The sequence below is a fragment of the Zeus faber genome, assembly GCF_960531495.2.
Source record: "Zeus faber genome assembly, chromosome: 2".
NCBI lineage: Eukaryota > Metazoa > Chordata > Actinopteri > Zeiformes > Zeidae > Zeus > Zeus faber.
In genome coordinates this window covers 6,635,527-6,662,136 of record NC_137189.1, presented here as the reverse complement: position 1 = coordinate 6,662,136, position 26,610 = coordinate 6,635,527, and the positions used below count along the sequence as shown (strand labels likewise).

Genomic DNA, 26,610 nt, shown 5'->3' with positions numbered 1-26,610 from the left:
CAACAATATCATGTATTTTGATAATCGCTGTAAGGTTCATTTCTACGCTGATGACACAGTGCTGTATACATCTGCTCCTACACTGGGAGGAGCAATATCTATTTTGTAGACAGCTTTTGATTCTATCGAGCACTCATTTTTAGAGCTTAAACTTGTACTCAATGGAGAAAAAACAACATATATGCAATTCTCTAGATCATGCACCCTCAACGAAATTGAGCTTAGATGGCACTGAAATTGAATTGAAATTGAGTGGCCTACTTCAAGTATCTTGGTATTTTTATTGATGAATAGCTGTCTTTCAAAATACATGTTGACGAGCTAACTTAACAGTTGAGAGTGAAACTTGGGTTCCTTTTTAGAAATAGATCATGCTTTTCGTGTGAAAAAGGCTTTCAGTACAGTCTACCTTCCTGTCAGTACTTGATCATGGTGACATTATCCATATGCACACTGCCTCTGCCACTCTTGACACTGTTCATCACCCAGCACTTAGTTTTATTACTGGTTATCATTTTAGAACTCACTATAACCTGTATCAGGAGGTGGGATGACCGTCCCTGGCCACTAGAAGAACAGAGCATTTACTCCTCTTTGTTTACAAAACTATGTTACACAAACGACCAAACTACCTGAGGTAGTTTGGTCGTCAAATGAAATTCAACTCATTTCTGGACTAGAGCTCAGCTTTGGTTGGTTCTAGAGGTCCGTCAAGTTAAAACCGAGCTGTGAAGAACTGCTTTCTGCTACCATGCTCAAAAAGCTTGAAATGTCTTTTTAAAAGAATTACACTTTGTATGCTTAAGAAACTTTTGGGTGATTTTGATGTCGGTATCTGCAAATGTTTAAGTTAAAAGTTTGATTTCTGTTGTTTTTATTTTATTTATTGATTGCCAATGTTGATGTTGTATTTATGGTCTTTTAATGTTTTTATGAACTCTGTAACCAGGGCACCATCGGAAATGAGACCTCGGTCTCAATGTGTTTTCTCTGTATAAATAAAGGTTAAATAAGAATAAATAAAAATCAGCCACAGACAGCTTTCTCTTGGAAAATTGCTGGGATGAGATCTCTGAGAGGATCTTCACGAGACTGAAAATAACAAAATTTGTGCAAAACTTTCTATTGAATTTATCAATTTTCTTTTCTTTTATTTACTTCCTGAGGTAAAGTCCTGTTTTTTTGAGGGGATGATATTATCTTGATGGAATCTGAAATGAGTTTGTATTAGCTCTAATTTAAATCTGGAAAAAACACCTGAATACAGGAAAAATGAATAAAGTTTGTGCAGCAAGAGCTTGGCTTCCCATCAAAGGTGTGCTTCTGCCTCACACCCAAGGCATTCTGGGATAGATATTCTTCTACGACCCCTGAGAGAATATGTCTGTTAAAATTAATTAATGACAGAGTTGGATGAATGAATTGAGTGGAATGATATCTCTGTTGTTGGGGAAATAAAATAAAATACATGCACCACCTTGGGCGTGTGACTATAGATCTCCTGAGTCAATGACAAAGAAAAATAAAAGAAAACATTTTCCGAGGGCATCAATGTTCTTTAAAAAATAAAGAAATAATAAACACACTTCTAAACACACCCGACGCCCACAGCATACTCCTCTGTTTGTTTGTATAAAATATACTGCAAGAATGTGGAATTCCTATGGATCTTATCTCTTCAAAGGGATGACCGTGAGGTAAGAGCATGAAAAATTACTCTTATTCAAAAATCTATGGATGAAAAATAAAGGTGAGATTTATTTATATTTTCTTTGTCATTTATTTGCTTTTTTTGTTTTTGACAACACAGAAGGCTCCAGGCTGTATTTGCTTTTCATATGGAAAGCTCCCATGCGCAAATATACTTTAGGGATTAAAGGATGGAGGGAGAGAAGCAAATGCCGTTAGAACCAGTGAAGCAAACAGTGGTGATGGAAGTACTCCATGAGCCAGAGTTTAGAATCTGACCTATAAGCCATTGAAGTGCTAGTAACCAAATAATAAATATTTAAATGAAACACAGTACCCTGGTGAAAGTAAATCCTCCTCCTTTCAAAAATCTACTCAAGTAAAATGTTAAGTATTTTGCCATACTGGATGTATTAAATTATCTGTTGCATCTTTCATACATTAAACTGTTTGTTTAAAATTAGGGTGGAAATCAATCATATTGTCTGACATAATTCCATTGCACAGCTGCAATGTTTTATTTTTTTTAACCCTCTAAAACGTATTTACGTATCAAAATATTTTCCAGAAAGTTTGCCTTCTTCTGATCTACTGATTTGTTTTTGGTTTTTTTCCTGGTCACTTGAGGTAACAGCGATATTTTGGTGGCGGACCCCACCACCAACAATGGAAAACAGCATATAGAGGAACACATGCAAAATGTAAATGCATTCATTAGCTGTTTCTGATCAAGTGTCAGCTAAATTAAGTATCAAATACAGGATTTGATTTAAACAAAATAATCTGACAGATTACTGCTTTAAACTGATGGCATTCCAATTGATCTACTGTACAAAGTGCACCCAAAATGATCACATTGCTTCTGTGAAAAAAACCTTTCGGATAAAATAGTTATCGAGGCGTAGACTCCATCATATTAACAGTTGCCGTGCCAATGCACAACACAGTTCCTTCCTCTTGAGCGTCAGCGTGCACGTGTGAGGGAGCGCGCACGCTCCCAGCTCTCGTTTCGCTTGTTTTCATGTGGATGAACTTAAATCACCTCGCATCTCGTCATGACTGGATCTCCATGCAGGGTCGCTTTCCCACTCCACTGATGAAACTTATATAACTAACTAAACTTAGCATCAATAAATGACACATGTGCAATTATTATGCTGAGGAAACATAAACTGATCCATGCAATGATGCCGCTTTAAACTGTAGCTACGATACGGAATCCCCCTTTAATTATTGGCCAATACAGTGTACAGATCTGATCCTTCACTTCTATAAGAGTATAAAGTAGACTGTGAGTGTTAGAATATGAAGTCATTACACTGTACATACATTACATACATATAAATTAACATTTTTTTTATATGTTTTGCCTATATATTTCCTTGCATAAATGTTTTTTATGATTTGGAATATTTCTTCCAACTTTATTTAGCACCGTCTTCAGAGTTTGCCCTTTATCGTTTCACTGCACCATACTTGTAAGACTGCTTGTGACAAATCGTAAACCTTGAACTTTTCAAGTCCTAACATAATATTAAGATTTACATTATACATAATATTAAGATCCATTTCTCTCCTTGGGAGTCATCCACCACAGCTTATGTGTAAATAAAGGGATGAAAATCAAGTAGCAACATGTCCAATATACAGTATATATTATTTGACAAAGTTGATATACCGCTTGGTTTGGGATTTTGTATTATTGTTATTCTTTAATATTCCATACAAAGTATATCCAATGTGTAACACACATTTCCTTACAGTGGGCGAGAGATATGTGGAGATAGAGACATGTAGGGATAGAGAGGCTTGTAGGGATAGAGACATGTGGGGATAGAGACTTGTAGGGATAGAGACATGTGGGGATAGAGACATGTAGGGATAGAGACATGTAGGGATATAGACATGTGGGGATAGAGACATGTAGGGATAGAGACGTGTAGGGATATAGACTTGTAGGGAAAGAGGCATGTAGGGATATAGACATGTGGGGATAGAGACATGTGGGGAAAGAGACATGTAGGGATATAGACTTGCAGGGAAAGAGGCTTGTAGGGAAAGAGGCATGTAGGGAAAAAGGCATGTAGGGATAGAGACATGTATGGATAGAGACATGATGGGATAGAGACATGTGGGGATAGAGACATGTGGGGATAGAGACTTGTAGGTGTGGTGTGGGGATGCATGAAATCCAACTTTTTCTTTCTAATTTCTGGTGAGAATCGCTCTGCGTTTCTGTGAGTTAATATGTGTGTGTCTGCGTGTGTGTGTATGTGTTTGTGGGTGTATGTCTCACCATGTGCATGGCGTCCTGGCGCTGAGGCAGAGAGGACAGCTGGGACTCAGAGTGGTAGAGGGTCATTCCCTTCCTCAGGGCGCGCAGGTCACCTGGATTACACTGCTGGGCAGGTATACACACACACACAAACACATGCACACAAACACACAGATACACACACACAGATACACACACACACACACGCACGCACGCACACAGAAACATACGTTTGCACTCAAATGATAAAAATACATTAAAATGATGCACATACAGGGTGCTTTTTGTTCTTCAAGTACGTGTATTTGCTGAAATTGTATTTATTACAAAATTGTATTTTGTTTCTATTTTATTTCCATTCTTTTTAATTTTTATGTGAAAAATAGAACAATTATACACAAATACACGACAACCCATCACAAGAAGAGATATATTTGAGAGAGAAATTAAACAAACAAAAGTATTAAAAAAAAAAAAAAAAAAAATGTATAAATGATAAAACATCATGTTATTAACCCTTAATATACATTTAAAATGAAATAAAATCAAAACACTGCACATACTCAGAAATATAACTGGCGAAATAAAACCCATTCTGATTCTCTGTTGCATACTGTTCATACATGCATATATATTTTCATTATGAATATTATGGATATTATGATGATGATGATGATGATGATGATGATGATGATGATGATGATTATTATTATTATTATTATTATTATTATTATTATTATTATATTGTTTTTGCTTAACCATTTGCCTACATATATTTATTGCCTATGTATTTAGTTTTTTGCTCATGCTACAAGTCAAAATGTATATAATTTATAATTTATATATGAATTTCCCCTGGTATTCTACTGGTCTGGGTCACCATTTCCGGAGCATTTTTTCCCCCCACTGCCAGCTTCATTACTCTGATTCAGCCTCATTAGCGGCCAAAGACCAGGGCTTCCTGGGGGCAGCGAGTCGCCCGCGTCCTCATCCCGGGAGTCGGTGGGGGAGGACGACAAAGCAACGCCACCATTTCCTGATGACATTTCTCCCGCGTCACGTAGCAGCTTTCCCTGAGTGAGCAAACCCGCCCGGGAGAATGCCGGCTATAAATAACACAATGAGCCCTGCTGGCGTGTGTGTGTGTGTGTGTGTGTTGGTGTTTGTGTGTGTTCGTCTATGAACGTACAAATCGAACATTGTGTCCTGTGTCTGCAGCTCCTGGGTTTCACCAAACCCAAAACACAATCAACAACCATTCATGACACACTATAAAATACACACCTACACTGGAACCCGTTCCCCGTTCTCTCTCCCCCTCGGCACTTCCAGATCCGACCTTTCATGTTTCCCCCTCCCTCCAAAGACCTCAATCTCGACCGAACAACAATGATCACTGTGTCCTTTCTCCTGGCGCCAGACCAGAATGATGCACAAAATGGAGGCATTAGTCTTCATTAATTAGGTAAAAATGAGGAAATCTATTAACCGAAAAGGAAGGATCCCACAAGGACATCGCTGATGAGAGAATAGCCATTGAAGGTGGCGGCCATGTCTCCATCGCCTGATGAGATGTTTCGATACGACAGTTGGTGTCACACATCACACCGCCCCATCATCGCCCCTGTCCGAAAGTTCTTCTCCAAGGGTCCTACAGTGACCTTGGGACCCTCCATTTGTTTTCTGGGACAGGTGGCCATTGACCATTGGCCCCCGCTCTCCATGTTCTCCTCATGGCTGGAGCACACGAGCCCTCCATCCCTCTATCCCTCCATCCAGCCATCCGTCCATCCATAATGATGTTCTCGGCATTGACAGAAAGGAGCCGTGGGGCGACATGGTGACATCCATCATCTCAGGTTTGAGTTATGATCATCTGGGTGGGGTGGGTGGGTGGGGGCGGTGAAGCCAGGACGCCAAATTATGGGAGGTGAGGGCATAAGGTCACCCATTGCATGGCATCCATGACGTGTTAAAGATGTTAGATGGGACAATGCCGTTTTTTTCCTTTTCCAATAATGACACCGAAATGTTCAGTAATTGCCCATAACGATACCAACAGGGTCCAACAATAGCAGTTGCCCAGTTGCAACGGGGCAGCCAGATTTGGGTCATGGTCAACCATCTTGCCAGGGGGTTGCCCTGTTGTCAACCAACAGGGAATCTGTTCTTATCTTATTTTTATTTATTGTTTCTCGAATTTCTGAAATAAAAGAATAAAATTTGATATCGAGGGTCACTGATTTACTGGTGAAACAAGTGAGACTATTTAAATTTGGATGATAATTGTATGATTGTATGAATTATTATGAAATTTGGCAACCATTTCCCTAGTCATGGCAACTAACAGCTGATCCACGGTTGCTAACTTGGCAACCAGATCTGCGTTCATTTTCCAACTCATGCGAAGTTTCGGCCACAAGTGACATCAGTCAAGTTTTTTTTTTTTTTTATTGTAACTGGGCTTAAAACAAAGTAAATAAGTCACATATACAAGTAATTACTTTTGTATAAAGTAATGACGTTATTAACCTCAACGTTGGATGTCACCATATTCACTATCAATAAATCTATTTTTATACAAAAATCTACTCGCTGTTGAACTGGAAAAAACAAGCTCTCCCATTTTCCCTGGTATATTTTGTGATGTGAAAACCAGACACAGTTCATCCGGCAACCACTAGGGGAGGGGGGTCCGGCTATCAGATACGTTTTCGGATTAGAAAGTTAAGTGTCTGACTTTTCCTCTCTTTAACAACAGTTTTTAGATTCTTTATTTTAAAGATGCACTTCGTTAGTAACATTTGAGACACCGGGTATCGGATGGGTGCCATCATTATTTTTTTTACTTCGCTTGATTCCGCCGCTTTGTCTTTGCTCTTACATGGCGTAAAATAAAAAAACCTCCATAAATAATTCTTAATCTTTCACATATTACATTCGTCACTATTTTGAGTATTGAGTTGAGTTGAGCTGAGTGGACCCCGCTGCAGCTCCACACACGAGATGCCAAACGGTGTAAATTCACTCCGTCACATAGATCTTTAACTCGTTCCGTTGATGATAGAGTGAACTGATAAAGATATAACGAGAGGAATATTCATAGCAGTGGGAGACAAGTTAAATCGCAAACTGTGCACACACAAATACGCTCACGTCTGTACTGTACAGGGGTGAGCGTGTCATTATATGGTTTCAAAGGGGCAACATTCCTGCGACAAGACTCCATTGGCATTCTTCCCTCACCCGGTTCGGCAACACACAGAGTTAGGCAACACGTCTGCTCGGTTGGATTACCCATTGTAAAAATTCAAAGTGCTGCTATTGAGACGCAGAAGCAAAACAGGCCGTTGCATAACCGAGAGTGGAGGGTGCGGGGCGCAAGAAGTTAATCGTAAACGAGGCAGGCACACTCAAGAACCGTAGGCGGCAGAAGTGTCTCAATGGAGAAAGAACGCTGCCGAAACTTTCGTACGTTCTTCAATTACACACACACGCCAGTTCTCTGCCATGCATAATGGATCCCTGGAACTACCTGTGCTGGAGACGAGGGGGGGGGGGTTCCTAAATTATTCAGCTCGCCAGACGGCTGCAACAAGCCGAGGACAAGCGCGTCCCTTTCATGCTCCACGGCGCAATGCGGCGCTCATCCACCCGTGGAAGCCTCTCCGCCCACCGCCACCCCCAAAAAAGAAGAGGCTCCCCTGTGCCACCTGTGGTTCATTCTTCAGCTTAGCGTTATATAAAGAAAAAGCTGCAGGAACGGTGGCGAGTGTAAGCAGCAAGCTAGCATAGGATCCCCTCACCCAAAATAGAAAGAAACAAAGCAAAGTGAGCATCTGAAAGTGAGGGAGCAGCCATGGCTGGTGCTGGGCGGTCGTTACCTTCTTGGTCGGTATCTGTGATAAGCTATAGCGGCTATACGCCTGCGGAGGTAAACACAATGTTGGAGGCAATTTGGGTTAGATCGGGTTCACAGTTGGACATGTGGTTAGTTGTCATTCTTTATTGAGGCGGCGGCGGTCGGCCTCACTGGGGAAAGCACATCATCACTGGAAAAGAGACAGATCATGCAACACTGTGATAGAGATACACAGATATATAGAGGTATAGAGAGAGATGTACCGTAGATATATAGAGAGATATAGAAATATGGGGATAAGAGAAATACAAATATATAGATATATGAAGAGTTGTACAGAGGTATAGAGATATAGAGGGCGATATAGAGATAGGTATAGAATATATATTTATACTGTATAGATATAAATATATATATTTAGAAATATAGATAGATATAGAAATAAAGATATAGATATTGAGATATACTGTATACAGAGATTTAGAGATAGGTATAGATATATGGATATTGGTATACAGATAGATGGAGATATAGATAGATATATATCGAGAGGGATATAGAGATATACACATATATAGTAGGTATGTATATATATATATATATATATATATATATATGCTGTGTGTATATACAGTAGATACTGTAGATAAATGTATATAGAGATAGGGAGAGAGAGATAGAGTAGCTATAGATATAAATAGAGAAATAGAGATAAGATACTCAATATTAATACTCAAAATTAATTTGTAAAGATAAAATCATACAAGTAATGAAAAAATATACACAAAAAAATCAACAATAAAGAAAAGGAAAAACAAAAAATATATCAAGAAATACTAACTAATAATTTAAAAACTGACCTTCTACAAACCTCTGAACTAAACTGAAACAGACAAACAAGCCCTCTTTTTATTCTATATTTAAGAATCTGTGACCAGTGGCAGCTTTATTCAGAATTACCTTTACTCTATTATGTATGATTCAACCCAAGACATTTTCTTGCAGTGTCTCCACGGTGTAAGATGAGCTGCGATTCTAATAAAAGGTCTTATTATTTTTTAATAAAAGGAACCTCTGCTCGACGTCCCGGTGAGCTCCTAATTGTGACACAAAGCACTAATTGCGTGGATCACAAAGGTTTGATGTCAGTGAGATTCCACCCACACTGTGACCGCACACGGATCTGTGGTTCAGGTTAAAGAAGCTTCCAAGGATTCCAATTAGAAAGACATTAATACAGGTACAACTTAGGGAAAACTTAGGCTAAATATGTCACATGTTATAGAGAATGTGACTGTATTGCGTTTCTCAGTACTGTAGATTAGAGTATATAATATTTATTAGCATCTCGGTAAAAATGCAAACAAATGCAAACATATTGTTCTGTTGAATATGATAATAAAAAAAATAATGCTAATGATAATAATAATAATATAATAAATATAGCTGCAGGCAACAGCTATTTGGGGAACAGAATTATTTTATGGCACTTGGTAAATCAACAGAAAACTGCCTTCACAATAATTATGTATTTTATGAACCTATAAATCAATTAACTAATGAATATAAGTGTTTTAATTGACTTCTAAGGATATATCATGAAAATAATTGTGAAAAGTGTGTAGTGAGCTGCACATTTTTGTTGAAATTGTAACAAATCTTTGAGGCATCTGGAAGGGAACCCAAAAACACAAATAAATGGAAATATTTCAAAACACATACACAATAAATACATGTTCCTTGTATTATGCGATTGCTTATGGCTTTTGTTGCAAGTTTTGTTTAATTTATACGCTTCTGTTGTCCTCAGAAGCGTATATATTTATGATGTTTAATACGCTGCACTTTATTTAATCAAATTTTCTTCTGGTAATACTTTACATTTTTATCGAACTAAATTATTCCACAATGGACCGATCTGGATCGAACTGGGACGACGGCTTTCACATTTGATTAATCGTATCTGTGAGTGCGGCGGATCCATGACATCCACACACCGTTTTCCATTCCGTTTTTACCCATGTTAATATCTCTGAGGTCTCCAAAACATGTTTCTGAAGTTTTTTGCTGGAAATACCACTCAGGTTATGTATTCGAGCCATTCTAACATGCCTCTATACCATAGTGTTCCAAAACGGGCTGTTTCAGTGTGTGTCGCTTTAACTGTGAATGAGCAGCCAAGCCCCTAGTTCTGAGCCACTGGGGTTTGAGCATAAGTTGCGGGTTCTGTGAACCAATGGCGTTTGAGCTTTACTCCGGGCTCCGTTTTATTTACTCTGTAAACTTTAACTAATTTCACCTTATCAGTACAAAAAAATCTGTTTGTGAACAAATTGGAGGTGAGAAACAAGCAATCCAGTTGTTGAATTTTAACTCATATAACCTCTACAAGGCCTCGTTTAAAAGGTTGCTCTGAGTTTCGTTGCCGTGCTTCAAGCTTGTGGGAGACACTGACGCTGCACCGCGACGCACCGGGACTTTTGGACACAGGATTTTTTGCTTCATGGAAAATATTAATGTTGGAAAATAAAACATCTACAATAAAAACACTTTTATTATATTTGTATTGGTTTTGTTTGGAGAGACACACAGGGGATGGGATGGAGCAGATGACCATATAAAGAAATCCGTGACCAGCTGACGTCAGTTCGTGCAGAGAGTAGAAAAAGCCTTAGCAAACACAGCGGTCGGAAGCCTGAGAGTTTTGTTCACAGCAATTACTTTGTCATTAGTTTACCTCATTATCTGACAGTCTGGCCACGTCTAATATGAACATCCCACTTTGGAACATTATATATACAGTATGACAGAAAATAAGGAAAAGCATTATAGGTCCCCTTTAATAAAAACAATAGGGTTAACCCTGAATAACAACCTTTTGTATAGCACCTTTCATACACAACATGCGACTCAAAGTGCTTTCCATCAACACAAGGCCATCAAATAGTTACAATACAATCAAAGCAAAATGCATTTCATGATGAAATAGGTCAATATTATACCCATTTCAGATTTGGGGAATCAGAGTTCATAACTGCAGCTCTTTTGCTTTCTGATGCTCCCACAATCTCTCTGTAGAAACTGCTTTGGCCAGGCGCAAATACACTTTAAATTAAGCTTTAATGAATTGAATGAGTTTAATTTTAGTGTTTATAAGAGTGAAAAATACATCTGATTTTACAATAAGATTAGATAAGAAGATAAGACACTTTATTGATCCCTATGTGGGATTTCTAATGAATTTAATTTACTTTTTTTTTGTTCATTTTGGCATGAACTTAAAACATTTACGAATTAAAAATGCATCTGATTATACGCGACACACGACCAAGAATTACATCTCTGTGTCAAATCTGAATCGGCGAATCAAAAGGACCCCGACATCACACACATTTTCGGATTTTTATTTAACGTGTGCCCTTGCCGTGAACCAGAATATAATTTTCAAAACGCAGTCGCTCCTTCACCTCCCCCCTTCTCTCCTCTCCCTCCCAAAAATGAAAAGAGCAGTCAGAGCAAGGCCAGATTTTGGAGAGAGAAGCACCCACGCTGCCACTGTCACTTCCTTCTCCTTCACCCCCCACCCCCCCTCCCTCTCTCATCCCTTCGTCAGAGTAGCCTCGGGGGCCAAACATAGGGGCTCGGCTCCCGGAGACCAAACACACTCCCATGAATTAAAGATGGAGAGAGAAACATTCTACGGAGTAGGAGAAATGAATGCAACTGGGGATTTTTTGCTTCTCACTGCTACTGGATATGCTGGTTCTGGTTCAGCCACCAGTGCTGGAAGAAGAACTTAGGACTTTTTACTGAAAATCATAGTACTTAAAAGTACAATAACCTGATTCAAAATTACTTGAGTAAAATTTCCATGTGCCAGATATAACAGATATGGGTAGGAACATAGATAGACAGAGAGATAGATGGATTGCATTATTATCTATTGTCTCTTAAATGTAAAATAAAAGAGATCAATCAATTAATCAATCGATCAATCAATCAATAAGGGAGTGTTACTTCTGACAGTTTATTGAAAAGTTTCATATGAAAAGTAAGTCTGTATAGTGTGTGCGTGTGTGTGTGTGTGTGTGTGTGTGTGTGTGTGTGTGTGTGTGTGTGTGTGTGTGTGTGTGTGTGTGTGTGTTCTGTGTGTGTGTGTGTGTGTGTGTGTGTGTGTGTGTGTGTGTGTGTGTGTGTGTGTGTGTGTGTGTGTGTGTGTGTGCGTGTGTGTGTGTGTGTTCTGTGTGTGCGCGTGACCTCACCTGCGACAGGAGCTTATTGTTGTCATCCTCCAAGATCCGCACTTTAGACTCCAGCTGCCTGATGTAGTTGGAGGAGGAATCTGGAGGAGGAAGAGAGAAGAGGAGTAAGAGGAGGATGAGAGGAGGAGGAGGAGAAATGAAGAGGTGATTAGCATTTCAAAGACCAACGGCAGAATAATTGTCCATAGGAGCAGAAGAACGAGAGAACCAAATAAAACCTCCAAAGGTTTATTTAAAACCTCATAAAGACCCTCAATTGCAAGGAGGAAGCAATACAAAGAAATAGGGGAAAGATAAAAACTGGGTAAGACTGGGATTCAACAGGATTTTAAATCAGATAATTAAAAAACAAAATATCAGGCATCCGAATAACTAATAAATAACACATATCTGCAATAAAAACGATGCTTCCAAAAAGAAAAAAAAAGATTTCAAATTGGACCCTGGAACTGTCTCAATGGTAGCGAAGAATTCATTTTCTATGCAAACCGTCTCTAAAATATAGAGGTAGAGCAGTAGGTTCAGGGAAATGTTGACTCTGATGCAGAGGAACTTGGCCAATGTTTATATTGTTTCCCCCAATTCTCAAACCAAGGTTACGCCCTTGGAGGTATATGTGATGTGTTATGTGTTATGTAATAGGTGATATAATAAGTGTTATGTTATGTTATGTTGTGTTATGTTATAGGTGATAGTTGATGGGTGTTATGTGTAATGTGATAGGTGAGAGTTAATAGGTGTTATGTGTTAGGTGATACAGTATGTGTTATGTTATAGGTGATAGTTGATAGGTGTTATTTGTTATGTGATAGGTGTTATGTGATAGGTGATAGTTGATAGGTGTTGTGTGTTATGTGATATGTGTCATGTGATAGGTGATGGTTGATAGGTGTTATGTGATAGGTGTTATGTGTTGTGTGACAGGTGTTATGTGTTGTGACAGGTGTTATGTGATGGGTGTTATGTGATAGGTGATATGTGAAAGGTGTTGTGTTAGGTGATATGTGATAGTTGATAGATGACAGATAGGTGCTTTGCGATAGGTGTTATAAGTGAATTGATAAGTTCTGTGATAAGTGTTTTAACTGAATCATCCATTTTCAATGTATTCTAAGGAAGGATTTTGTGAACTTTTTTATATTTGTATTTCTTGTTACTTGTTATGTACAAAGAAAGATAATACAACAATAAAATGTGACCTAAACATCTCACGGATCACCGCTGTTTAGTGTATTACAGTGGTGTGCTACGTTTTTCTTGAATAAACTTTGGTGAGTTCAAATCGGGGGCAAGTCGTCTCTGAGGAGTCGAGCTGCGTTGAGATTCAGCAGGACGGGAGGCTTTCAACCTGTTTTCTGAAAACCTTTAATTTACAATTTTAATTTTTTATGGAAGTGGAGCCACACGGGGGAACGGCGCTCCAGATGGGTTGTCAAGAAACAAACAAGGCAGCACTGCTTTTGTATTTGTTGCTTATTGTGCACTAAAAAGTGAAATGGGAAACAGCTTATAAATCTGTGGGAGGTGGAGAATTTTTGTCTATTTATGTTTTTTTAATAATAAAAATTATCACCAAAATAATGATTAATATAATAACAAATAAATTAATGAATAATAATAATAATAATAATAATAATAATAATTTTGGCTTATCTTTCAATAATATCTTTCTATAGGATTGCTATTGTGTGTTTATAGGCCCAAGTTAACCATTAGGTCACACCCCTCGGGAGATAAACCATAGAAGTACATCGTTTTGTACATAGAGGGTTGCGCAATTGATTAAATGAATGGGCGTTGTTACTGGGCTTCATGGTTTTGTTTATATTACTGGCAGAGAAACTGCATAGGCACACACACTCACATGGGAACTAAACAGTGGAAAGCCCAACTTATCAGCAAGGTAACTCTAGCCTCTGTTTACAGGTACTGTCAATGATTCCATCCAAGCAATCTGCCCTGTTGGAGACACATGTTGGTCCACCGTCTGCAAGCAGGGGACGCTATTGAGCAGAGCAACATAAAAAAACAAACCACCCAATCCTGTAGAAGGGATAGCTTGTAATAGACAGATGTGGATCTTAACACGGTGAAATAAAGATAGGTAATTGATCTGTTGGTGTGTGAGATACCAATATACCTCAAATGTCCAACACCCAAGCTGTAAGTTTGAGTCTTGGGTTGAAGGTGATAAACCAAAACAGTGTATACACTTTTTGCTATGTCCCAAACTGCAAAACCAAATTGAAAATGATTGTCTCTGAGGTCTAAGAGCTCCAAAGCCACTTTATTGAGCCAAAAAACGCTCCACCTCAAAGGCCGAAGCTGCTCCCCAGCGTGGTCACTCACTGTCGGTCTATTTCAGGGAGTCAGCTCTGTGACATTTTGGGGGTGAGTGAGGTGATGGTGGCGGACAGCGCTGTCAGCTGCTTTCTTTTTGGGCGATGGGATGACATTCTCCTGGTCTGAAGAGGAGGAGGAGGAGGCCATGGCTTCTAATCCTCTCGTCCTGCCTTGTGACCCTCTAATCTGGATTCATCTGTTGGCACGACCTGCGGCCAGATCTCCACAAGCCGATTAGAGACCAGGGCTCCTCAGCCTGCTCCAAAAAAAAGGAACCTTTGCTGTTTTTCCTCCGGGTTTTGGTGAATGATTTTACAGATCGACACCATCACCACTGCCACCTGAGATCTTATTCCCAACCTATACAACCTGTTTCTCACAGGCGTCCCCACACATCTTCTAGTCAGCAAATTAAAAAGGAGAAGAATCACTTTGAATAAATCAAAATAATTTTAAGGAGTGTGTCGAATTTAAATAAATAAATAAAAAAAAACAAAAAAAAAACAACATAGATTTCATACACGTTTTATCATTATATTATTTATTATGTTATTCATGGTACCGTATTATCATCATTATTATTATTATTATTATTAGAGTGGTTACATTATAAAAAATGATATATTTTAATATATATATCATTAATTACAAATATACAATCATATATATATATATATATATATATATATATATATATATATATATATATATATATATATACACACAATATAGTAATATATATATTAACATATAGATATATTATTAAAATACGATTTAAATTTAAGCTTTTGTATGGTGTGGCATAAATGTAACGTGCATTGATTTTTTTTCTGTCATTGTAAGGTTGAAATGCACTCTTCACATATTTGCACATGGCTGCGATATCATCAAATACATTTGTTTTACTTTTTCATTGTAGGAAAAAGTGCAAACAAAGCACTCATTTGTTTTCAGTTAACTTTTACAAACCACATTATTTGGTCATTAGAATACTCAGACATTAGAATGTGTCATAAATTATCACATTACGTAATATCATCCAATTACAAATTGCATCTTGTACTTCACAGCATTCACAATTCAGAGCAGCAGAATTTCGAATTTTTGCTGAAAGAAGAGGAATCCAGGATCAAGCTGACTCGAGGACCGGCCCGGAGGGGGTGGGGGGATCCCTCTCCAACATCCCCGGTGGAGCAGAAAGGTCAAACCAATTAAAAGCACGCTTCTGGGATGCCCCTCGCAAATTCCCTCAAAAGCCTTTATTTCATTTTTTAAATTTTTTATTATTTTATTCTTCACCCATATCCCTCTCTCCCTCTCTCTCCTCCCCCAGGCGGCTGATGGATCATTTTGGGGTAATTGCCCATCATAGCTCGGAAAGCACTTGCTACCTTGGAGGATGGAGGGATGGAGGGAGGATAGAGGGATGGAGGGAGGATAGAGGGATGGAGGGAGGGAGAGAATATTATTTATGTATAACAGCAAGTAATGTTGCTATGGTGTAAGTACACAAGGTGAACAGAACGGGACTAAAAGCTTAAATGCTGTATAACAAGGAAATAAACAGAATATCCCCAGAGCCACAGGAGGGAAAAAAACTGGATTATCATGGATTTATATATCTACTGTATTATATAAAATTATCTCCTGTATTATATTTAATTATCTACTGTATTGTATTTCATTATCTACTGTATTGTATTTATATGAAATCTATTGCATTTACATATATTTATTTACATATACTAAATTACCATTTCAAATTTACTCAACATTTTTAGGTTATTTTCCCTTATCTGCATACATACTTTTTAACAGCAAAGTAAAAAATCACAATTTTTCTATTTTTAGGTCATCTTAACTTAAAGGTTATCTTCATTTATCTGTATACATATTTAAAATATTTCAGGATATAGGTAATTTTTTTTCTATATTGGGTCGTCTTCACTTATCTTTCATATATATATATATATATATATATATTTATTTTTTTAAATAAATGTTTGAAATGTTCTATTTTCATTTTCAGTTATCTTCTATCATCACAATCTGTTTATAAACATTTTAACCGCAATGCTCAAAAGGTTCTATTTTTATATTAGGTTACCTTCACTCATTTGGAAATTCATTTGTAAATCATTTGTAAAAATATTTTTTTCACTTTTAATTTATCTTGATATTAATTTTTTAGGGTTTTTCCATTTGTTTTGACGATGTAAACATATGTTTACAATTTTAATAAAGCATTTTGAATTGAATTGAGAGCGAGAGAGAGAGAGAGAGAGAGAGAGAGAGAAAGATGAATATAGTGTGATGCTTTGGGGGGGGGGGCAGACAGAGATGTAAACCTAGATGTTAAACTTGTATACACACACACACACACACACACACACACACACTGCAGCTATTTTTACCCCTGAGTCTAGTGCATCAAATGAAATGAGCTGAAGCGCTTGTTGAATTAGATTCAGTGTGTGTGTGTTAGTTTGTTCACGGAGGATGCAACATGATGCAGACAGTGGCATGAGTCCATCACGCTCTCTCTTTCTCGCTCTCTGTCACTCTATATCACATCACGCTGCCACTGTGACCCACTTCCACCGCCTCTCTCTCTCTCTGTCTGTCTCTCTCACGCCCATTTTCTCTCTCCCTCCCTCTCTCTCTCCATTTAACCTTGTTCGCCCATGTCCTTATTCTACCTTCTTCTCTGCATTGTGGGGGGGGTGGGGGTGCTTTCCAGTTTTGTTCTTCCACCTCCTCCCTCCCTCATTTGGTTCACCACCTCCCTTCCTCCCTCCCTTTTACCGTCCACTTCACCGTTCCATTCCTCCTCTCAAAAACTTTCAGGCTTTCTCGCCATTTTTTATTTATAGTCCCCACCCATCTCTCTCAACAAAAACCTGACCTTGTTTGCCACTTATCTTTTTATCTCTTTGATATGTCCGCTCTTCTTCTCTGTTGGTTCTGGAGGAGGTCGAGGATGGGGGGTGGGGGGGGTCTCTCTGTCTCTCTTTAAGGTCTTTAAAGTGTTGGCCCACTGGTTTACCCACTGGAACACACACACACTTTTAAGTTTCCTGCATTTAACCCGCTACCATCGCAGCAAAACCAACCTTTTCCTACATCAAAGAGATCCTGGATAAAGAACAGACAGATCCCATGGCTGTTCACAATCCTACACTGCACTGAAGCCACTCGTTTTTACTTTTTATTATTATTATTCCTGGCATTCGCTTTAGCTTTCATCTCTAAGACCGAGACATTGTGTGTGTGTGTGTGTGTGTGTGTGTGTGTGTGTGTGTGTGTGTGTGTGTGTGTGTGTGTGTGTGTGTGAGTGCGCGTGGGTGTGTGTGTGTGCATGCGTGTGCGTGTGTGTGTGCGCGTGGGTGTGGGTGTGCGTGTGTGTGTGTGTGCGCGTGTGTGTGTGTGTCTGCAGTGCGAATTAGCGTTTTTGCGTGGAAAATCTAATAGAACGGTTACATGTGTGTTGTGTGGGAGTGTAAGCATAATGTATGTCTGTGTGGGAGAGAGAGAGGAGAGAGAGGCTGAGGGGATTTCAACACCCATCTGCGATTCCGTGCACACATTTGAAGTGGCGTGACTACTTGTATGTGTGTGTGTGTGTGTGTGTGTGCGCACGTGTGCATGTGTGTGCACGTGTGTGTGCGTGCATTTGTGTGTGTGTGTGTGTGTGTGTGTGTGTGTGCGACCGTGTGTGTTCAAGCAGGGAGGTTGGGTCAATTACCTCAAGATGTGGAAGAAAGAGAGGCGATCAGTCCAAACAGTCTCCATTGTTTGCTTTCCCTCTGAAGCCGCTGCCAAACCAGAACACACACACACACTCCAAAACCAACAAGTCCAGTCCACTCCACCAGAACATAATAATGTGTATTCTTCATTACAGACCCTTAGACCCAGAGAATATACGGAAACTAGAGAAAAACATGAAAAAATAATAAAAATAATAAAATAATACACATGCTACGCAATGAGATGTAGCTTGTTCTGTCAGACAACTTGCCAACGCCACAAGCTTCCATGCCCTTATGGGCCGGCCTGCTGAAGCAGTTCATCCCTCCTGCCACGCCAGTTTTGCTAACGGTTTGCTGTCTGCTTAATGCCTGCTTTGCGGGCTCATAATGCCAAGTTGAGACGATGTGATTCTGGGCGTATTTTCCACTCACAGAGAGGTTTTTGGATCTCGAGCAAAGCCCCAGATCGGAGGCAAATCACAGCGTGTTCCCGTGAGCGACGAGCGCATGGTGTGAACTGTTCACAAGGCGATACGTCGACTCGCCAAGCGTTCACCAACGGTTCGCAGATGCCGGCGAGATATCAAGCAGATTTAATGTCTGGTCGTGTCGAGCTGGACTTGGGAATGACGTGACAAGATACAGCCAATGAGAGCAGACACACCATGAGGGGGAGGAGTCAAGAAGGAGAGATGGAAGTGCACAGCCAGAAACACACAACATAATTATTTTACTTTTCTTCTCTAGGTTTTTAATATATTTCTTATTTAAGTTCTGCTTACATTAGATGTTTTTGTAACAATGATCAAGAATAGAATAAAAATGAAACAATCCTGCCCGAGCATGGTATCACATAATTTCCTGTGTCACTTCTTGCATGTTTTCATAACAAAACATAGTTTGGAGACCCCACAGACTCGTGGGGGATTCCTCCTGGTGAAAGATCTTGTAATGTGTGAGCCCCTGTCGCCGATCAGTCATGTAGTGTGAAACCACAACACTGTAAGATTCCTGATCACAAGACAAAAAGTTGTATAGTGTGAACAGTACAGCGATAAATTGGGATGACTCAATATGGCAATACATTATCGAAATACAGGCACCGTTATATCCTTGTTCGCATTAAGTTGAATCAAAGTATGAAATACCGAGCTGAAAGCATATCAAGACTCTATACACTTTGCTTTACCTTGGTTTGTGTCTGGCTTGTAAATTTTTATTTTGAATAATTTCCTTCTTCAATGACACATATCTCAATGAATCGTCACAGAAGTATTTTCGTGCGAGGTATTGCGTATCGCACCGCGATAGCATCGGTATTGTGGAAAATGTATCGGGAGTTACCTGGAATGTCGGTGTGGACATTTTTGGGGTGGCTGTAACGGAGATAACTCCACATGAGCGTACATATTCAGATTACTTATAATTTTTTTGTATTTTGCGTTATACTTTTTTGGTTGTTGTTGAGGAAAGAGTGGACATATTTCTTCAGAAAGAGAAGAGGTACAGAGTAAGAAGGAGTAAGAAGGTGGTTGATGGAGGTGGGGAAGGATTTGATGATTGGAAAGCCTTTGATTGCTGCGGCCAACTTGGCTGCCCCGGCGACGCCCCGATGCTCGATCACTGCTCAGGGGAAAATCGGACCACAAGAACAGCAGAGGTAACAAGCGAAGCGGGCGTCCATGCTGCATTAATGAGGGGGTGGCAACACAAACCTGGCAATCCACACACGTCAAAAACCACGGGCCTCTGGAAGGCCTTCAAAGTCCTGGCTGGCTCATCACCTGGCGGGGAGCTAACCCCATCTGACAGGACATGGCACCCACTCGGAGCGAGGGAGGGAGCGAGGGAGCACTTCAGCTCTGTGTGTTTGTGTTTAAGGAATGCTTGTATGTGCAGGTCGTTTTCTTGGGGTGGGGGGTGGGTGTATAATTCAAGCTTAGGCATGTTACTGCGTGCGTGCGTGCGTGCGTGTGTGTGTGTGTTTGTGTGTCAGAATGTACCCACGTCTTGATATGCACCTAGGTCACACGCCTCCCCCTCCTCATTCTACCCGCCCCCAAAAAAAGAGTGACGAGCTTGGAAGAGAACGGATGTGTTTTGTTATGAATCCCCAGCCCTGAATGTTGGCCAGGTAGAGCAGCGTCCTTAACCCTGAAGCACCTTTTCTATGGCTAGGGACCTTGAAAGCATTTAACTCAGAACTAAGTGGAAGATGCGAGTGCTTTCGCAAAACGCTAACAAATTGCATACGTTTAGCCATAAAGCAATACTGACAATTACCTTAAAAAATGTGCCCCTGGTGTATCCTCTTGCAACCCTTGTGTGCTGCAGAACTGGACATATGGCTGTTGCCTGGCAAGTACACGCAACATCAAATTCTGGTGGAAATTGAGTTGCTAAGCATATTGCTCGATCACCAGGATAAGTACAGACAGCTTTTAGCTCGAATCATCTCATTTAATTTAACGTGAATATTATTTCCCTGACTACCAAAACCATTAATGACAGTGGAAAAAGTCATCGTAAAGAGAGAGAAAGACAAAAAGACATCTACTCAGCTTTCAAACTAAATTTTCAAGTCTTTTCAACGTCTTTTCATTAAAGAACAATTAATTGCGTTGATCTTGTCGGGCTTCGCCTATCTCTACCAGTGCCAAAACTCATACTCAGTACATACACCACACAATAGGCATGGGCCTGCGGGATGGGTCGGGTGCAAGCTATGTGGGTGGGGATGCAGTGGGCGGCTGCCATCTTGCCTGTCACACTCCTGCCCCAGCGTGCTTCTCGTCCATCCCGAAATTGTAATCACACTCATATTAGCTTAGAACACATACACTCGCACACCAATCCTACTCCGAACAACACTGAACCAGACCAGAGTCTGCGGGGCAAGAGGGGTACGAGTGATTCAGGTTTGACTTGCCTGAAGGACTCGCACCCCCGCTGCCTGCGATTTTAACTGCAATTGCCAACAGCACACATTGAGCACTGGGGTTTTCTGGGGTGGGTGGCAGATCGCTGGCGGGTCGGTGTGGGGGCGTGGTTGGCCGGTTGCCCCCCCGCCGGCTAGGCTGGAGTCCTGCGGCTTGGGCCTAGTGACTTAAGGTGTGCTGTGACCTCGCAGGGCTGCGGAGAGCACCGCCGGTGCCTTCCGGGGCCTCTGGGGGGGCTGCTTTCTGTTGTGGGCGTGGGTTGGGGGGGGGGGGGGGGGGGGGGGCGGCTGTCGGCCTTTGCTCTCGCTGCGCAGCTTCTCTGCAGCGGTTGCCCCGGGTGCCAGGGGTGGTGGAGGGCCCATATATCTGGCAGCCTACTGGCGTCGGCGGGGGAGGGGGCCAACATCCCGGTGCCCCGCGCTGAGCACACTCTGCTACGCGGATGGGCGCTCGGCAGTCGTGGCCGTTTGGGGCGTCTGGTCGGCTGCGTCCGGGCCGGCCTGCCTTTGTGTGGGGCGTGGGGGTCCCGCCGGTCCTGCATCTTGTGCCTGCACTTGGGGCAGCGTTGTATGTGTACGCCCCTAGGATGCGGGGTCTCCTCATGCTCCCTGGGTTATGCTCGTTGGGCCATGCGTGGGGGTTGCTCTGCGGGCCTCCGGCTTCTCTGGGGGCCCGGGGGTCTTCTGTGGCTGCAGGGCAGGGTGCTCTGGGCTTACCTGCAGCCGTGGGGTGTCTACGCAGCTGCGGAGCTCGGGGGGGGCTTTGGGACCCTTTCCGCTGCTTGCAACCACCACGACATAATACTGACCTTATACACCAGAACCAATTGGGATAAGTCCTGTACACTCACCGGTGGACATCTTACACACACACACACATACAGGCGGTCCTATCACACACACACACAGCACCGTATTGCTTCGAATGCAACCCAGCATCCTCCTGGTTGGTTTCCAACCAGCATCCTCCCTCATTTACTGCCATAACTATGACAGGAAGAGACCATGTGCCCAATTGCAGTTCCAGTTTTCCTGGACCTAATTAACTCTGTTTTTGAATACATGCTGTCATCCAATGTTTATGTTTAGTGTAAATGTTGTATGTTTCTGTCTAATTTGTCTAATTTGGAATATCAAATTGTCTCACCCGTGGTGAATCTCCCCCTCTTGGAGTATTGATCAGTTGTTTATAGACCCAAACATGGTAAAATTGTTCACCAAAGAGGGGGGTTGGTGGTGGTTCTGTAAAACCAAAAACTGTGCTCTTGTCATCCTACAGGTCGTTCACAGGACAGAGTTATTGCAGTAGTTCTTGATGATTTAAGAATTAATAAACAGCTGCATTGCAGGTTGAGAACTTGAACTCCACTTGTAGAATAACTCTGTCCTAGATGCAATGACACAAATACTCGGTGTTGTATGCCCAGCTTGCTGAAAGCACAGGTTAAAAACATAAATAAAAAGAAATAAATAAATGTTCATTTAAAAGATGGTCCTGCATTGCATGTTGGATGAAAAGGTTAATAGGCCCAATTACACCTTTGCATTGATGCTGTGGATCTGAAGATGCATTTTGGAAAAAATTGGCCTCATGGTGTGAAACTGTACTGGGTTAAGTACACACACACACATATATATATATATATATATATATATATATATACAGTATATACACATAATTTATATATATATATATATATATATATATATATATATATATATATATATATACACAGTATATACACATCATTTATATATATACACACATATATATATATATATATATATATATATACAGTATATACACATCATTTATATATATATATATATATATATATATATATATATATATATATATATATATATATATATATATATATATATATACACACAGTATATACACATCATTATATATATATATATATATATATATATATATATATATATATATATATATATATATATATATAATGTATTTATTTATTTATTTATTTATTTATTTATTTATTTATTTATTTATCTATTTATCTATTTATTTATTTATTTCTTTATTTATTTTTTGATGGTTTCCAGCATACCAAACACACCCTATACTTAAACAATACGACAGCTAATTCTCTTCCCCCAACACGAACCTTTTTGTGGATGGACGACGCAACACATGGCGATGCACTCAGTCATTACGGGTTAGAACCAGATTTAAGCCCCGAGCTTTGATTGGTATTAAACCCAAGTGGCTGCCAGACCGGCATTCTTCTTCTGGACTAATCAAAAGATTAAAACAATAAGCTACACAAGTGGTTTTACTCAGATAGCACACCACAAAAAAAAACAAAAACTATCCTGCAGTGGTTTTGTTTCTGTTGCACCTTATGGTTTAATGAATACAGAAGTTAGACACATAACTGTGTTTGTGTCATTATATATTGATTTATTTTCGTATTTATTCCTTATTTATTATTATGCATTGGAAATGCATGTTATTTCATTTGTTCAAGCCCCACAACATGCATTTTACATTACATACATTGATTTCAAGCGTACAAATCTACACGCATGTAAGAGGTCAGCTGACTGAAAGAGTGAAGCAACAACGAGACACATGTCTACGTTACCCTCCCCTGAAAGACCTATAAATAAACCACTTATTTTTGCCTTCCATACCTTGACATTGAAATCATACTATACATACAATACTTAGACAAAAGGACATTTTCCAATTCGTCTTCAATTACTGATTGAAAGGCATTAAGAACCAGCGGTATAGGTAGATTAAAAACTTCCAGGTGAACTCCACGCTACGGCACAGTCTTACGTTGGGTGCATTTACAAGTCTTAACTTAGTCTAAATTATTATTCCTAGAGGAAAGTTCACTGAGAAGCATTTATATTATTTAAATCAATATTACTTTCACAATTTTACCACAGCAATAACTAAGTTGAGTAGATATTTCATTCAAATTGTGACACAGTGACGCCCAAGCAGAAATTCGTGAGTCAAGTTGAACTTTAAAAAAACGTTTTGTTTTGGGTTTATTTTTGGTTTTCTCACCTTCAAACTGAGAAATAAAAGTATATATTTGAACTAAGGAAATCCTCAAAAATGAATGTGTTGCAGGTATGACTTTTTTTTTTTCCATGCAGTAAAAAATATTTGTCATTATGTGTTTATCCCTCTAGAGATTCAATGAAGACTATTCTCACTTTTAGCTCAAGGTGTGTGTGTATATATATATATATATATATATATATATATATATATATATATATATATATATATATATATATATATATATATACATACACAGTATATATACAGTATATATATATATATATAGCCCTAAAAGTAAAACAAATTAAATCTAGGGAGCCTGGTCAGACCACGATATTGAGTTTATCATCTTCCCTTTCATTTCCAAGTCCTAAAGTGCTCCAATCTCTCCATCTCATGTTCAGTGTCACTCATGTTATGACCCCTTGACACCAGAAGGTCAAAGTTCATGACTCCTCCTCCTCCATCGATTCAGGAAAAGTAAGCAACATTCTTTCCATCATTCAGAATGATTGGATTGTCAACCCACATTGAAGTAGATTTGCATTCGAACTGTGTGTGCCAAATGCCTGGCTGTGGATGGGATCAGCTAGCCTAGCTCATGTGAAATGAGGGAAATACACCTTTTAGTATCTAAAAGCGGGGTTATTTAGGCTAAAATACTAAATAACATACATAGACAGACAGCTAGATAGATAGATAGATAGATAGACAGCTAGATAGATAGACAGCTAGATAGATAGATAGATAGATAGATAGATAGATAGATAGATAGATAGATAGATAGATAGATAGATAGATAGATAGATAGATAGATAGATAGATAGATAGATAGATAGACAGCTAGATAGATAGATAGATAGATAGATAGATAGATAGATAGATAGATAGATAGGTAGTTAGGTAGTTAGATAGATAGCAGCTCATGTAGGAAATAAGCAATGGCAATAGAGTAATTACAATAAAAAAGAATAAAGGAAATGACAAAATACAATCAACCTAAAAATTAAACTGACAATTGACAATATACAAACAACCTCAAGATTAACTAGAGGCTAGAAAAATGTGAAAATATACAATAAACAACAATCAAAAGTGAAAAAACAACTGAAATTAGATCTTGAGTTTTATATGCAACTACATTTGGAACTACTATCGACTATAACGACTCCAAAAAGTGAATTCCCCCTCAACTGAAGTATAACTTTAGTAATTCACCAGCGTGACAGTGAAAATACAAACCAAAAATATTTACACAAATATGAAAGAAAAACAAATTTTGTCAAACAAACTGCCATCAACACCGTACACCCTCCACACACGCTCTCAATCCCACATTACAGTGGAGGAGGTTTAAGGAGACCTTACCTCAAACCACCCACGGGATACAAATCTAAAGCTCTTTAACCCCATCCGTCTCCTTTCCTCCGTCATCATGGTGATGTCATTAGAATACATTTTCCTTGTGCCCCATTAGTTTTTCTTTTCAAAAAGTCTTTCCTGACCGACTGTTCAGTTTTGAGAGTCCAACTGGTGGTGGTTAGATGGAGAAAATAAATGAAAAACAAAAAATAAGTATAACCCTCAAACCCTGTTATTATATCTGCCTCCGAAAATCTCAGGGACATGATGCAATGTGCGGCGTCAGGCTTTTCACCATCCGAGAAGAAAACCCTGTTTCTGATGATGATCATGGTATGGACTCATCGAATCTAAAAAATATATATATTTTTTATTTTTTATTAATTTTATTTGTTAGAGGATTATTTTTCTTGTTATGGTTTAAATTAGATGAAAATAACCTGGTTTCTAATGTCATTTGCATCAATCGCAGACCTTGGACTGGACTGCACTTGACGACCTTTTGTGAAATTTAAGCGAAGGCGACAGAACCATTCTCTCCATTGGTGAAGGAAAGAAGAAAGGCCATTTTAAAAAGAAGGAAACAACTCTGTAGCACTACTGTGACAGCACTGTAACAATACTAAACATTGCACAGTAACAACGCTGTAAAATTCCTGTAACAATGCTGTAACAGAGCTGTAACAATGCTGTAACAACACTGTAAAAATGCTGTAACACTGTAACAACGCTGTAACAACAGCATAATACCCTTAACAACACTGTAACAACACTAAACCTTTTAATAACACTGTAACAACAATGTAATAACACTAAATGTTGCAACACTGTAACAACCCTGTAACAACGCTCTAACAACACTGTTACAGAACTGTAAAAATGCTGTAACACTGTAACAATTCTGTAGCAACAGTGTATTACCCTTAACAACACTGTAACAACACTAAATATCACACAGTGACAACACTGTAACAACACTGTAAAAACGCTGGAAGAAAACTGTGACAATGCTGTAACAATGCTGTAACAATGCTGTTACACTCTAACAATGCTGTCACAACAGGGTATCACCCTT

The 26,610-nt window shown here is 39.4% G+C and overlaps 1 protein-coding gene across 4 annotated transcripts in view; it reads right to left on the bottom strand.

Annotated features, from left to right (window-relative positions):
• ccdc85cb (coiled-coil domain containing 85C, b) overlaps positions 1-26,610 on the bottom strand; it is a 61,088-nt gene that overhangs the window by 8,672 nt on the left and 25,806 nt on the right. The window contains exons 2-4 of one of the 4 annotated variants that reach the window (XM_080024584.1): positions 12,089-12,168; positions 7,849-7,890; positions 3,986-4,090 (exon numbers count right to left, since the gene is read on the bottom strand). In XM_080024584.1, coding sequence (XP_079880710.1) covers positions 3,986-4,090; positions 7,849-7,890; positions 12,089-12,168 — 227 coding nt within the window. The remainder of the gene's footprint in view (positions 1-3,985; positions 4,091-7,848; positions 7,891-12,088; positions 12,169-26,610) is intronic. The other 3 variants (XM_080024585.1, XM_080024586.1, XM_080024587.1) reach the window with 3 other exon arrangements.